Raw genomic sequence first — 15404 nt, 5'->3', positions numbered from 1 at the left:
CACATGATTAATAAATTAAACAAAAATGCAGAATATACAGTACTAGCAACTGTTAATCTAAAGATGAACATGATTCAAATTACACAGAATGGGGAACGTAAATGTTAGTAACAAAATATACTCTATTTCTTGATTTTATATGAAATATTTTCAATTTCCTTCATAAATGATTATGTGAAACCAAATTTAATTGTAAAATATGTTTTCAATTTAAACAACTGTTTGTTGCATGTACATATATAGAGAAAACAAGTATGCATACTTAACACATCGCACATATATGCACATGCTTACATGCATGCACACACCCACTTAACACCCTCGGCTAACAGTAATCACCTAAAAATTGTTTTAATTAATAAGTATCTACTTTATTGAGGCATTCTTATAAATCTTTAATTTCTGTCCGTGGCTTCTCATGACTACTTCCCAGTCCTTAAAACTGACTTACTAAAAGATTAGCTCACTATTCCTTATGGCTATATCTGGACCACATAAATGAAATTCGTAAGTTTGAAAATGAATACATGACTTTTAGCCCTTTAATTTATAATATGTAAAGAATGCTTTTAAGCTTTTATTAATCTCCTAAGTAGCAGAGGAGGGCAAGAATTGCAGCCTTTGATAAAGTATGAATTATTCTAAGTTAGAATCCACCATCAGCAGCATCACTTCAAAACCCTGCCTTTAAATTTTGCATTTTTACAAATGAAGGAGAAAGAAACAGCTAAGGTACAGTCCTGTGTAGGGTAAACGATTCAAAAGCTTATACCTATGTTGTATGAGACCTATGTTTACTTTATACAACATTTGCCAACTTCCCAGACAACTCAACCTCTGCAACAAGTATTCAGATTTTTAAGTTGTAGGGCTGTGTGTGTGTGTGTGAGCGTGCGCATGTGTGTGTATGGAAAATTACTTATTGGTCACTGATGTACTGGGAACTTCTGCCAAGAGACTAATGGTTTACAAGTTAATGGAAATGTTGATATGTCTGATTGACTTGGCTGCTGATTTTATCTCTTACAAGGAGTTCATAAAGACATTTGCTGACAATTTTTTTCCATTGCAATGACTAAATGTGGCCTATCATCCTTGATTATAAAACGCCAACACACACTTTAAAAAAAGAAATCAATCTGTAACTTTTATTGTGTTCAAGTGCAGACCAATAGCCCAAGAGATAATAAAATTCGGAATTTGTGGCTAAGTGTTTTAATCATACTTTTATCACTAAATTATAAAATGTTTCACTTTGTTTAAATTAGATAACCAATCTCAAATCCCTAACAACCCTTAGTTATGCAAACTAAGCAATGATACACTCCTGCTTTAATAATGTTGACTTCAGAGATAATAAATGGTGACTATTGTTACCATTACAGGATAGTTCAATGGAGAGCTTGAGAAATGTGGTTCAGAAATTCATTACTTGGCAACATATAAGGAGTTAAAAGGAGTATTACACAGTAAAATGCTATGTAAGAGTAATTAGAAACTGAGACAGTTATTGAAAAATGTGAGTTATATTTACAAAAGACATATGCAATATAGAAAATGTGAAAATATCTGCTCTCTGTCTTTTGCCTATGGTGTGAGTACTTCTGGGTATATGCTCAATCATTTGCTTTGAGTTTTGAGTAAGTCAAATGGACTGCAAATTTAGTTCTGCTCTACAATTAAAGCTCAAAGCAACTCAAAACAATCTCAATTTGTAATAAAAACAGACTTAAATGGTGTTAGCTTAACTATTCTCATAAAATGATATTAACTTTATTTAAAAATATGTTGACATTGATTAGCCCACAGCTTTGCAACCTTTAATTTTAGTGTCATGTAATTTTCAGGGTAGATGGTTACTTAGACACGGATAATTATATCTCAATAGCTACTGGCCAGAAGCAGTCTGACACAGATCTAGGGACTGAACCTTGCTAGGACAACACTTCATTTCTCTAAACATTAATAGGATTACTTAGCTTATGCTATAGCTGCATTTAAATCTTTATTTGAAAACTGTAAAACTAAATCATAAAAAGACTGGTAATATAACTAAAATGAATCTAAAAATGGTTCTAAATGATTTCATTTTACCTCCTTCAAATCATTACTATACTATATTTACTCCCAATGAAGTTAAAACTGACCTTATTTAATCTGTGAAAGTAAAAAAAAATCTCCAAATTAACATTATGATTCAAAATAATGAGTAGACTCCCTTGACTCTCAATCAAAGATGTAGTTGCTATGCTCTCCTCACTGCTTGCTCTCAGATTCCAACAACAAAACCAAAATGCTAATAGCTTATCATTATTTACTCGTAGCAAAAAGCCAGATAATTACATAATATCACACACTTTTTTTAGTACTTTTCATTATTTCCCAATGACACGTGCCTTAGTGCATATTCTGAAATAACTGTTTATACAAGTTATTGTGCTTCAGTAAAAGTTTTTTCATAATCACTGAAAAACCTTCAGTGTAAATGTGGAAATTCTTTAACTTTGCTAAAGATTTTACATGATTTCCATGTTTATTTTTCAACTATATATCTAGAATAAAATGACATTATTTCTGTATTACAGATGTGTCAAGCCAAATATTAAGACAAATTTATAAAATAAGATAATTACCATAAATTTGAACCAGAAGGCACGATTCCAATAAGTTATATGATTTATATGGAGAATAGTAGTAATGATTAAAAGTTAATTGAATTCTTGAAATGTGACTGTCTCTCTAGTATCTTAGTACAAGTAAAATTAACTGTAACTCAGCTCAAATATCTTCCTTTAAAAAAGGATTACTGTTATTTAAAATTTTTATATTATTTTAACAATTTTAAACCCAAGAGCAAAACTAAAATAGTAAATAAAGTATTTTCCAATTACCCCACAAATCCTAGCATTACATTCACATTTTAGGAACATTCTGAATGTTAGTAGTATTGTAAACTAACTAAATCATTAAAATGCCAGTTGCTATTTCTTTATAGAAAATTTAAAACTGGGAGGCTATGTGGTTATTTTTAAAAATTTCATAAATGCCACATAATCAAGAGCTAAATAATAACTCTCATTTTTTACAAGAAATGTAATTATCATGCAATTTCATTTAGCCTTTAATGAAAATTTAGCTTATGTATAATAAAGTCAAAAGATAAGGATATTTACTACAGACTATATTTCAGCATTAATTATAGATTTTGTGATTATATATCAAAAATGTATGTATCCTAGTTCCTCAGATGTAATATTACAATTTTATAAAAATGGGGTTGAAGGGTTGAAATATTTCACTATAAGGTACAAACTGAATTATGTGTCTTATGTTTTAAAAAATGGTACTTTCAAAAAGCACTTATTAGTTTACAAAAATGTATTTATTGAACAAGATCCATTTTATTTATTCCAACTTTATATACATTGTTCTTTCCAAACTATGGCTTTTTAAATATTAATCTATGTATGTCACAAATCAATTCAATGTTAAAATTAAGAAAGTATAAATCTGAAACTTATTTTTAAGAGTTAAATTAAAGCCATATTTGTGAAATAATTTCTTGTCTTCTAAAGCTCAACAAGAAAGAATCTGACTGGAGTATGCAAGATAAGAAAAATAAATATAATTTACAAAGTACTGTAATTATTACAATTTTCCAATGTAAAGTATTAGTATTAAAAATAAAGATATTAAAATAACTACTCTTTTCACATTCTTTGCTAAGGATTCCTAATTTAATGTTATCAATGATCTTTAACAAATCTATGAAGAAACTAAAATCATTTTATAATCTTGTTTGTCCTATATGCATTTTTCTAGATCTATCCCTTTAGTATTATTAAAAGGCCTACGACTTTGAAAATACCCTCAAAAATACTTAATAAATCTTCCCTAATCCATCATTTAAAATTTTCTATAATATAACCTCCTTCAAAGAGATAACGTAATTTTCTAGGAAACCTCTTTGACTTATCACATATTTGTAATTTGCTTTAAAATATTGTAAACATCATAGTTATATATAATTTAGGACGCTTATAATTTAAACTTGCATTAATATATTTAAAATATTATTCATAAATTTAATTTATATAAAAATAAATTTGTTTGGATCTCAAAATTCCTTAAATGTTTCACATTTCTCTCTATGCACCTTGAAATTAAAATGAATTTGAAATTTCAGATGTTTGTGTTTGTAGGCAAAAAATAATTTATATTAATATATTGTTAAACCTCCTAATATTTTCAAGCATTAGATGAAATATGACTGTAAAAGGACAGAAATAAGTAGAACTTTTATATTATTAAATATATTAATGTAAAAATTATTTTGTAACAAGTTCAGCTCATATATGTATCAAAGTTGACACACAATAACATCTGGACAGGATATTTAAGCCTGTCTAGTTAACTATGATGTGCTATCACATTTTGTGAATGAAAAAATTAGCATCTCTGCTTCCTTGCTGTATAGCAACACAATGAGAGTTCCATGATAGTGCAGTCCCATTCTTGTTCCAGTACATCTCTCAGGAAGAGCGGTGATAAATGACCGCTTATTTGGAAGTTGTCAGGTAGACAGAAGAATATAAATGACACACCTCCTATGCCTCAGTTATTGACTGAAGTGAAAAAAAAAGCTGAGATTAACAAGAAAAGATGAAAAAGGTTTAGCTAATTGAATCAGTACAGACTATACCAAGACTGAATAGGAAGATCAGATCTGAAATATTTAATGTATAAACTATATCTTAAAATATATCAAGAAAGATGGTTTATTTGAAAATTCAAAAATACAATACTAGTCTCTGCCCACAGTTTTTTAGACATTAGAGAAATAGGAATTGTTTATATGGATAAGCATTCTACATATACCTGGAATCAATGTGGCAAAATAGTAAGAACCTAGGAATGGGAATTACTAGGCATAGATTACAGTCCTAGATCCATCACCATTCATCAGTTCCTCAATGTTCCTTTGATCAATTCCTGATATATCCCTCCATTACAGAGTTTTTATCTGTAAAAAGAAGAGACTGCTCAGAGAGCCTTCCAGCAGTTGTAGTCTATGATTCTATAGTATTTCAATAGGGTATTGTTAAAATACTTTTTTTTTATATTTGCAAAAATAGGAATCTCAATGACTTTGTCTCTTGCTTTACTACCTAATTTCCAGATTTTAAAATTTTCCAATTGACTATAGGTGTCACAAGGAAAAAAATTCACCAGTTGTATTTTACACCACTATTTTCTATCATGTTATTTTCCCAATTTAAAAAATATCTGTTCAGGATTGATTCCAGGAACCCACCCACCACATGTACCAAGATTCACGGATGCTCAAGTTTCTTATATAAAATGGCATAGTATTTGTATATAACCCAAGCACCTCATCTCATATACTTTCATCTCTTGGTTACTTATAAGAGCTAATACAAGGAAAATGTCATGTAAATAGTGCCTATATGCATTTTTCTAAATCTATCCCTTTCATATTATTAAATGGCTTACAACTTAAAAAAACTCAAAAATCTGTTATACTGTACTGTTTATGGAACAATGACAAGAAAAAAAAGTCTGTACATATTCAGTACGGATGCTACCAATCATTTTTCCCCCAAACATTTTTGATCCACGGTTGGTTAAAGCTACCATTGTGGAACTCATGGATGCTGTGGGCCAACTGCAATGTTTTATTTTCATGTTGATCCTTATTTTTGGCGTCATGCAAACATAGTGAGAGACTTTGATGTAGTGCATATCCAACTTCTACATCTTCACACACATATATACTATATATAAAGATTAAATGTTTAAAATATTTTGACTACATAGAAATGCCCTAGTTCTGGCACATTTTCTTGGAATAAAATGACCCCTTTCAACTTGTAAGTGTAAAAATGTTCCAAGTAGTTTCCCATTTTCCCTTATATAATTCTCTTGGATGTTAAGGATTATGCTACAATAATATAAACAATAAAAGAACATCTATCCAGCATCTACCAATAAAATAAACATTTACCCATCATCTACCAATAAAACATACATCAACCAGCATGAGAAACAGAAAATGCAATAAGTGAGTAACACATAAGTGAAAATACCACATTGCCTTACGGACTTTTAAAGCAAAGTATCTATGTTTAGATAAGTGAAATTGAACATTGGCATAGGTGAAAGAGGCAATTTGCATATATAATCACTTAAGTCTCACTGCAGCCAAAACCACAAGACCATCTCCTGTTTTAGCATACTTATTCCCATTGAACTATCTGAAACGAAGCTCAGGATGTCCAACTCCAGACATAATTTCTCAATGTAAAACTGCCAATTCTCAGAGTGTCACTGAAAATACTAGTCATTGACAAGTAAGAAAGTCAGGCTCTTATAAAAGAATTTGTTATATATCTTGTCCTTTAGGGTTACACAAAGTTAAACAGCTTTTAAAAGCATGTTTAGGTTTTGAGAGGGAACACTATCTCCCATAAGATGCACTTCAAATACAATTTTTATAAAAAGCAACCTGTGTAATTAAGCCTTCTTTGGCGGATAACAAAACCAATCACTGAGGAAGCCATGTTATTTATACCAAGTGATCTCTAAAATGTTTAGCCATAATTTCTCATTACTCCAATAATACTAATGGATACAGAATCTATCCTGAAAGACTTGATTGGCACAATTCTGCTAAATTTAAATTTGATTTTTGAAAGTCTTTTCCTGTGTTTTACAACATTTGGGGAACATATACAACTTTAGAGAAAATACATCAAAGAGCCTGTCCATGGTTAGACATCTGTTTTCCTCAATTAGGTCTCTCTTGCAAGTTGTGTCTTGGTTAATGTGTGTTAAATCCTTTGAAGCTTCAAAAGCCTATGATACGGGAGAAAATTTTCGCAACCTACTCATCTGACAAAGGGTTAATATCCAGAATCTACAATGAACTCAAACAAATCTACAAGAAAAAAACAAACAACCCCCTCAAAAAGTGGGCAAAGGACATGAACAGACAATTCTCAAAAGACATTTATGCAGCCAAAAAACACATGAAAAAATGCTCACCATCACTGGCCATCAGAGAAATGCAAATCAAAACCACAATGAGATACCATCTCACACCAGTTAGAATGGCAATCATTAAAAAGTCAGGAAACAACAGGTGCTGGAGAGGATGTGGAGAAATAGGAACACTTTTACACTGTTGGTGGGACCGTAAACTAGTTCAACCATTGTGGAAGTCAGTGTGGCGATTCCTCAGGTATCTAGAACTAGAAATATCATTTGACCCAGTCATCCCATTACTGGGTATATACCCAAAGGATTATAAATCATGCTGCTATAAAGACACATGCACACGTATGTTTATTGCGGCACTATTCACAATAGCAAAGACTTGGAACCAACCCAAGTGTCCAACAATGATAGACTGGATTAAGAAAATGTGGCACATATACACCATGGAATACTATGCAGCCATAAAAAATGATGAGTTCATGTCCTTTGTAGGGACATGGATGAAACTGGAAATCATCATTCTCAGTAAACTATCACAAGAACAAAAAACCAAACACCGCATATTCTCACTCATAGGTGGGAATTGAAAAATGAGAACACATGGACACAGGAAGGGGAACATCACACTCTGGGGACTGTTGTGGGGTGGGGGGAGGGGGGAGGGATAGCTTTAGGAGATATACCTAATGCTAAATGACGAGTTAATGGGTGCAGCACACCAGCATGGCACATGTATACATATGTAATTAACCTGCACATTGTGCACATGTACCCTAAAACTTAAAGTATAATAAAAAAAAAGCCTATGATAATATAAATAAACACATCTGAATCACCAAATGAGAAAACAGGGTCAAAAGCATTACTTCTGAATTTTTCTAATCAATCTGCTTAACCCTCTGGGATCTTGAAGTTTAAAGAGAAGGCTACAATGACAATATATTTATGAGATTGTGCCAAAAAAAGAGATGGATAAATTACTTTTCCTAATAGAGCTCTGAATATTTATGAGTAAATATTCATTAAGATTCATAATAAGTGTTCAGGAGAAGTAATGCCCAGGAATATTAAGAAACTTGTATTTTCGAAATCTTAACACACAGTAACAGAAAATGATTCACCTGGCCTAATATGCATCTACTACTACTAATAAAAATGTAAGTAAAACTGAGACCTTTGCTACTTAATGACAGTTAAAAGAATGCTGATTCAGAAAAACACAAAAATTGGTTTACTTATTTTAAAAAGGGTACATAATTTGTTCTTACAGTGTTTCACAACCACAGTACGCTATTGAAATGTGCTTAATTTTTATTTATACAACTGTACAAAAAATGCTAAAATTAATGTTTTTCACTGCTTTACTTGAATTCCACTAAATTAGAGTTAATGCTCATAAGTTTCATGGAAAATATAGTCTGCATAACTTAGCATTCAAACTGTTCTTGCTGACATTTAAAGAAGGAAAACACAGTTAACTTATTTGAGAACTTATTAAAGAAACCTGGTACTTAAAAATATAGTTGACTAGAGACAATCCTAATGATCTAGTTACAATCTCTATGATCTAGTTACAATAATTATTACATATTTTATTAGTGAAACAGAAAAGCAAAAAGCACCAAAATGCTATTTACTTTGTTCCTATAAATAATAATTTACTTACTTTAATTGCCTTTCATTCTCCATGTGTATAAATTACACACTATTATGATAAAGGAAATTCATATTTGTAGAAGAGATAATATGATGTGTTTTGTTATGATTCAAAATTGCTTCCAAGAGCCAAAAACTTAATGCACTTAAAAAATACTATCTAAAGGCATATAAATCATAAATTTATTATGACAATAACATTTTTCTCACCTTGAAGTCATTTAATTTCTGGTTCAGTTTTGATCTTCTTATATCATTATTTCGATGCCCCCAAACTACATTCATGGGCTCTTTAAAACTGTCCAAGAAATGTAGCAGAGAGGGAAAAATTGGCTTACTTTTAGAAAGAATAATTTAAAATAGGCCTATAAAGCAGTTTGTGAAGACTAAAATGATATGGTCTTCCAGCTTTCAACATAAAAGAGAGAGTTAAAATGTAAACAAAGTACTATGAACATTTATAGTCCCTTGGTTAACTTTTCAAGCCAAAGGATGTGTTATCTTTGTTAGCTTTGTTAACTTTCAAGCCAAAGGATTTGTTATCTGTATGGCAATTGGAGGAGCAGGCCAGATGTAGAAGGTTTAACTGAATGCTGCAAAATTGGGTCAATAGGGAAAGGGAGGAAAAACTAAGTGGGCTTCTTCAAAATCTCAGTGTTGTGTGGTGATTGTTACAGGAACATGGTGTGGAGCACAGAACATGGGCTGTGGATTCAAAATCTGGTTCTGCCTCACAGCAGCTTTTTTACCTTTGGCATTCAACTTAACCTCTTTCACTCTATTTCAATAAAACAGGGGTGAAAAAAACCTTCCTTGCAGTTGTAAATGTGTTACTATAATTATGTGGTGATGCATGCAAAGCAGTTACTCAGTAAATGCTGTCTGAATGTTGAAGAGCCTACAGAGCAAAGTGGATGAGAACAAGTTCCCTGGAGAGGGATCTGTGTCTCGTTTCCTATTCTATCATTTACAAAATGAAATACTGACTGATAAGGGGCCAAGTTTTTAATCTAACTTTTAGCTTTTTGGCGGGAAAATAAAGATACTAATAGTTAGGTCTCAGGTTGTTGTGAAAATATAATGAGATAAATATGTAACACTTTCAGTAGAGTCACTGACATATAGTAAGTGCTCAATATAGCCTATCTACCATTAGTAATGCTTTGAGTATTTTACACTTCTCTTTATGTGACTTTACAAACATATGCTGTAAAATTAATAGACTGGTTCCCTATAGGGTAACCGTAACCAACCACCCTCGTTTGCTTAGAACTGTCCCAGTTTTAGCACTGAAAGTCTTGCATCTTGGGAAATCTCTCAGTCCCTGACAAACTGGAACCACTGGTTGTCCTACAAGTTCATCTACAGTTAATCAAAAATAAACCCTAATGAACCCCTTAGCTTGTGTACTGGTCTTCATTTATCTGGGATGTACTCACAATAACCTGAATTCTCTAATAAGATAGATCCCAGCAAAGACAAACTTCAGCTCACAGAAGTAAGATTTCTATGCTGTGAACTTTTCCTTTCTTTTGGGTTATGTGAGCTTAAAATACGATTTTAATGAAATTTCTTGACCTTGCTTCTATTTTTTCAAAGTTTTGAGAGCCACGTTCAGTGGCTAAACTGTGTTATCTTAAATCCCTAAGGAGAGGCGCAGCATTCTTTTTCTGACCTATACCTTCCTGGCTGCATTTTGGGATGTGCTTCTTTGGTTATTTCTAAAAATGTGGTCTATTCTGTGAGGCATTTCTACATCCTGTTTCCAAGGAACGCTTGGAGGGGTGATGACACCTCTCAGCCAGGACACACTGACTGTATAAAAACATAAACTGACATGCTCTGCACAGAGGCCCTAAATGTGCATATTTCATGCAGACTTTAGGTTATACTTACGGATTTTGTTTTGTTTTATTTAGCTAGGTACAGCTTTTGCCTAGTAATATATATGGAAAGAGCTCTAAATGAAGAATTATTATATTATTATATTTTTCTTTCTTTTGGATAAAGGAATTAGATCATGGCCCATTTCTAATATGAATCTAATACTTTTAGCACACTAAAATTTATCTTGCAAATCCAACTACATTCTTCTGCACCTAAGTAAAAGAACATTGGTCATTCTTGTACTACTGAATCTAATGTTGTGTTTTCGATATCTGACGTAAAAATGCAGCAGGATGGCTAGAAATCTATGCAAAGTCTATGGCCAAAACATCTTGATCTCACTGAATTTTTTGATTTTTTAATTAATATATGTATTGCCTAATATATCAGACACTATGCCAGAATAATATATATATGTATAGTGCCTGAATATAAACATTGTTAAATACATTTTTATAAATACAGATTAAATATGTAATTGAAAATGTTCTCTTTGTAATACCGAGATACATAATGCATAACTAAATATGTTAAGAATGAGAAATAATATATTTGGGATTTGTACTTACTAAAATAGGATACACCAACATGTAGTGGAAAAGGTCGAAAGTAAAAAGATCTGGGTTTGTAGTCTACTACTGACAAGCAGTTTGGGCAAATGTCATAATCTCTCTGAACTTGTGTCCTTATTCATAAAATAGGAATGATGTTACTTTCAGAACTAGCTTTGAGTTAATTTGTTGTTACTATGGGCAACAAATTAATTCAATCAGTCCACTTTCAAATATTGAGAAAATGTACTTTTATTAAATTATACAGAATTATATAATTATTAAATATAATTAACCTTATCACATTAAGCTGAAAACTCATGTTCAAATAGTTAATTATCAGGCCAACAGCAACTCTGAACAGAAAATGGTGTGGGCAGCATATGACTGTGGGGGGAAGCCTGCAACCTATTTGAAATTCAAGTGCAAAGACCAAATATGCTGAATGGTTTTCTTCTCCTATGACTCTCAGAAAGATAAAATTAATGGGTATTTGAACAGTATTGAGGCAAACAGAAGTAACATTTAGGCAGCAGCTTCTCAGATGTATGACTGCAGCCAGGGCCAGAACATTCACTAAGGTTACCGCTATCCGGAAAGTAAAATCCAGAGTCTTTCTACTTTTACCAGGTATTACCCTGAATAGAAGAATTAAATCTTTTATCTATGAGAGCAGGGGAATGCAAACAAACAGAAACAAAGGAAATGTCATTTTCCTAGGAGAATTGTTTTCTAGTTGTCAGTGTAGATAAACAAATTTTTAAAAAAACATTAATTTTAAATAAAATTTTTTAAAAACATTAATTTTAAAGTAATCTCCTCTTTGATGTGAACATAGAATATGAAATAGTTAATATCAAATACACTACAAAATCATTTCAGGAAAATAGCTACCTGTTAATTTTGCTCATTATTTCAATAAATACAGTTATATAACTCTTGTATATTATATTTTTAAAAGTAACAATATTAAATGGTTAAAAAGTTATGTTAATATTTACCTTTTGTGGAAGAGTTATATTTTTCTTGTTCTTCAATGAATTAAATGCACATAATGATGGAAACAAAAGAAAGAAATCAGCAAATTTATAGTTAGACATGGAAATGTGAATTAACACAATGGCATGAATAATTAAAATGCATAACATATAATGTGACATGATAAATTGCAATGAAAAACCATGAGTTCCCAAATATGGTACTAAAATTAATCAAAGAAAGAATGAATACAGCAATTTAAAGATTTAAAATGAAACAAAAACATTGGGAAATTAGTATGTTTGGCATTTGAAAAATATATTCTGTATTATTTTTTCTTTCCTTTTAAGAGCTGTATAAAATTTCAGTACCAATTTTATTAAAACATCTTAACTTGAATCCATTGTGATTTTTTTTGGAAAAGCATTTAAAAGCATACTTAATTTTCATAACAAAGATTTTTATCATTTCAAAAATGAAAGTTCATATGATAAAGGCTCATATGATAAAATGAAATTTATTTTTTTATCTGATAAGCAAAAAATAAATTCCATTTTTACACTTTGTTTGCACCATGGAAACTATTCTGTAACATTTTCCACATGAAAGAAAATTCTAATTTAAGTAATGTTTTTTCTTCTCAAATTAATTAGATTAAAATACTCCAAAGTAAAATTAGTTGTTTTGTAGAGCCTATACTTCTTAGACATTTTATAAGGCTTTATATCCACCTCTTTGTTTTTTATTATTTACAGAGGACTAATGGCCTGTTTCTATATTTCTGAAGAGGAATATCATTGGAGTTTTAGGTAGGTGATATAATAATGGAAGATATAAAACATAATTAACACATCATTTACTGTTAGTTTGTGAATCATCTCTAAACCCTTTAAAAGATCCAGTTGAGCACAAAAAAGTTACTGGTTGGCTTCAGAAATCCATTTTTATACAACCAATTAAGTTGTCTTCAGCCTTACCCTACATAAGGGATATGCTGGGATATTGTGTTGAAATATAACCAGAAAAATTTTGTGGAAGTCTTTGCTTTCACTTATCACATACCATTACAGTTACTTAAATTATAAGGCTACTTTTTCAAGTATTCTACCTCAAAAATCTGTATTGTGATCACCTCTTTGTTTTTCCCCTAAATCTACTTTAACATAATCTGGCTCTATGTAGCAAATAGGCTAGCGTTCTCCATTTTTAAAATAAACTTTAAAACACCTTTTCAAAAATTGATTAAACATGTGTTTCCAAATGATATGTTAGCCTTTAAGAGATACTGCCTTTATGGTATAAATAGAGAGTAGTATATTTGATTTACAAGAAAAAAATACTTCCAGTGAAACAGTCAAATTGTCCTGGCATACATTCCAAAATCAGTAATGTAGATAACCGTACCCAGAAATGGTATATGAATAAAATTATTTTATAAGTGCCTCAAGAAGGTGTATCAGCATCTAGCAATCTAAACCATTTGAAATATTTGTTCTTACCAATCAGCTGTTTATCAAATTATTTCTAAACAGAAAATCACCCTTTGTTAAAAATTTTTAAAAAATGGGAAGGAAGTCAAGTGCAGTAGGGGCTTAACCAATTGTAATAGACTGTGGTCAGCATTAATCTTCATGGGAGATGGAACTAAAGTTTAACAAATAATTTCAAAATAATAAAATGACAATTCTATAGCCTTAAGAACAACAATGAAATCAATCTTAAATAGAACATGCTAAATCCTATCTAACTCATAAATCAAATTAAAATTTACTTTTTTAAACATATTTTAGGACAAACAAAGCTGTCATGTGGACTGTTCATTTTGAAATAGAACCATAAAAAGATGATGGCAGACAGTATAATCATTTACCAAAAGTCCCAAAGCACATATTTATATCATAAAAAACACCAGGTCTCTTTTATTTATAGAACATTTAGATATATAGATATATAAAATATATGCTTGTTGTCACATTTTTTAAAAAGCTGTAGGTATATAACTCTAAAGATCATATATTTCGGGAAACTCAAATAACCAAAATGTTTACTAGTGTATTTGTCATATTAAATATCAAAATAACTCCACCAATGTAGTCATTCCCTTCTTCCCACCTCAATTCAATCCTTACAAATTGATGATTTCTCTGAAAGACAGCTGTGAATATGAATATCATAAACAGTAACATTGATATTAACAATAGAACATAAGCTTTTTTAAAAAACCAAAATCCAACATATAATACAACTTATTTTGTGGAAGCAATTCTTATTTCTACAGAAATAATGTAACCAGAATCTCACTATAGGAGAGTTATATGCAGTACCCTTATATGCTTTTGAACCCATAAAATGTTTTATTTGCAACTGGAGGAAATGCAAAGAATTTTAGGAGCACATGACTTTTAGAATATCAATCTTTAGCAAAATATGATCGGTAAGACCGAGTTTGTAACTAAACACCAACATTTGTAGTTCTTTCAGTTGTGCAACAGGAGCTCACGAATAGATAATTTAAATAAACACCAACTTTTGTTTTAAAAAATAAATTTTAAAACAATTTCATCTGGGTTATTGCCAGATTAATTAGGAATAATTTAAAAATGTTCCCAGAGAGGAGAGGAAAAAGTTAAACATGTCAATGAATAATTCCAATGAATTAACTGCGATTTTAAAAAAGAAAGTCAGAGTTTCACAATGCATCATATTTTCATGATTCACTAAATGAATACCCTTTTAGCAACCCTGAAAACTAAAGCATGGAGTATCAATAGAATGTATTTTTAAAAATATAAACTCAGTTTATCACACCAGTGTTACTCTATTAATAAGTTGATACGTTTAAAAATCTACACTAAGTTTTCCATAATCAAGTATTCTGCATGACAATCTATGCCACATCAGTCTTTGAAACAATGCATTTACCTTCTGAGATCTTTGACATATCTGTGATACATTCAGTAAATCACTTCAATTAAGTGAGAAAAACATGTACCCCCATACCCTCAATATAAAATGAAATGCAAGTTTTCCATCGGCAACAATAACACTGCTGAAAAAAAATATTCAAAGTGTTAACCTTTCAGTTGTTTCATAGGGATAAAGGTTTTTAATAAATATCTTAAAAGTAATTCTACTACATTTATATTACAATCCCAAAGTAGAAATTATTTTAGTAAATTGCTTACCAAATCCCTGATTAAAAATATGTGATAAAAAATAACGATAAGTCATTTCACCTACTAAGATATGTGATAGCACTTTGGGTCATATGAAGAATACTATTTTAACATAGTGTCTAAATCATCTAGCTCAGGT

The 15404-nt window shown here is 30.8% G+C and overlaps 1 protein-coding gene across 50 annotated transcripts in view; it reads right to left on the bottom strand.

The window, feature by feature from the left end:
• RIMS1 (regulating synaptic membrane exocytosis 1) overlaps nucleotides 1–15404 on the bottom strand; it is a 512927-nt gene that overhangs the window by 93903 nt on the left and 403620 nt on the right. For 26 of the 50 annotated variants that reach the window (XM_054557696.2, XM_054557725.2, XM_063724849.1 and 23 more), the window contains one exon: nucleotides 12113–12142. The exons of 22 other annotated variants lie outside the window; for them this stretch is intronic. In XM_054557696.2, coding sequence (XP_054413671.2) covers nucleotides 12113–12142 — 30 coding nt within the window. Of the gene's footprint in view, nucleotides 1–4878; nucleotides 5013–8883; nucleotides 8952–12112; nucleotides 12143–15404 lie in introns of those variants that run through there. 2 more of the 50 variants (XM_063724859.1, XM_054557745.2) reach the window with 2 other exon arrangements.

Source organism: Pongo abelii, chromosome 5 (genome assembly GCF_028885655.2).
Source record: "Pongo abelii isolate AG06213 chromosome 5, NHGRI_mPonAbe1-v2.0_pri, whole genome shotgun sequence".
Taxonomy (NCBI): Eukaryota; Metazoa; Chordata; class Mammalia; order Primates; family Hominidae; genus Pongo; species Pongo abelii.
The sequence above is the reverse complement of the archived record's forward strand: the minus strand, read 5'-3'. Positions and strand labels throughout refer to the sequence as shown.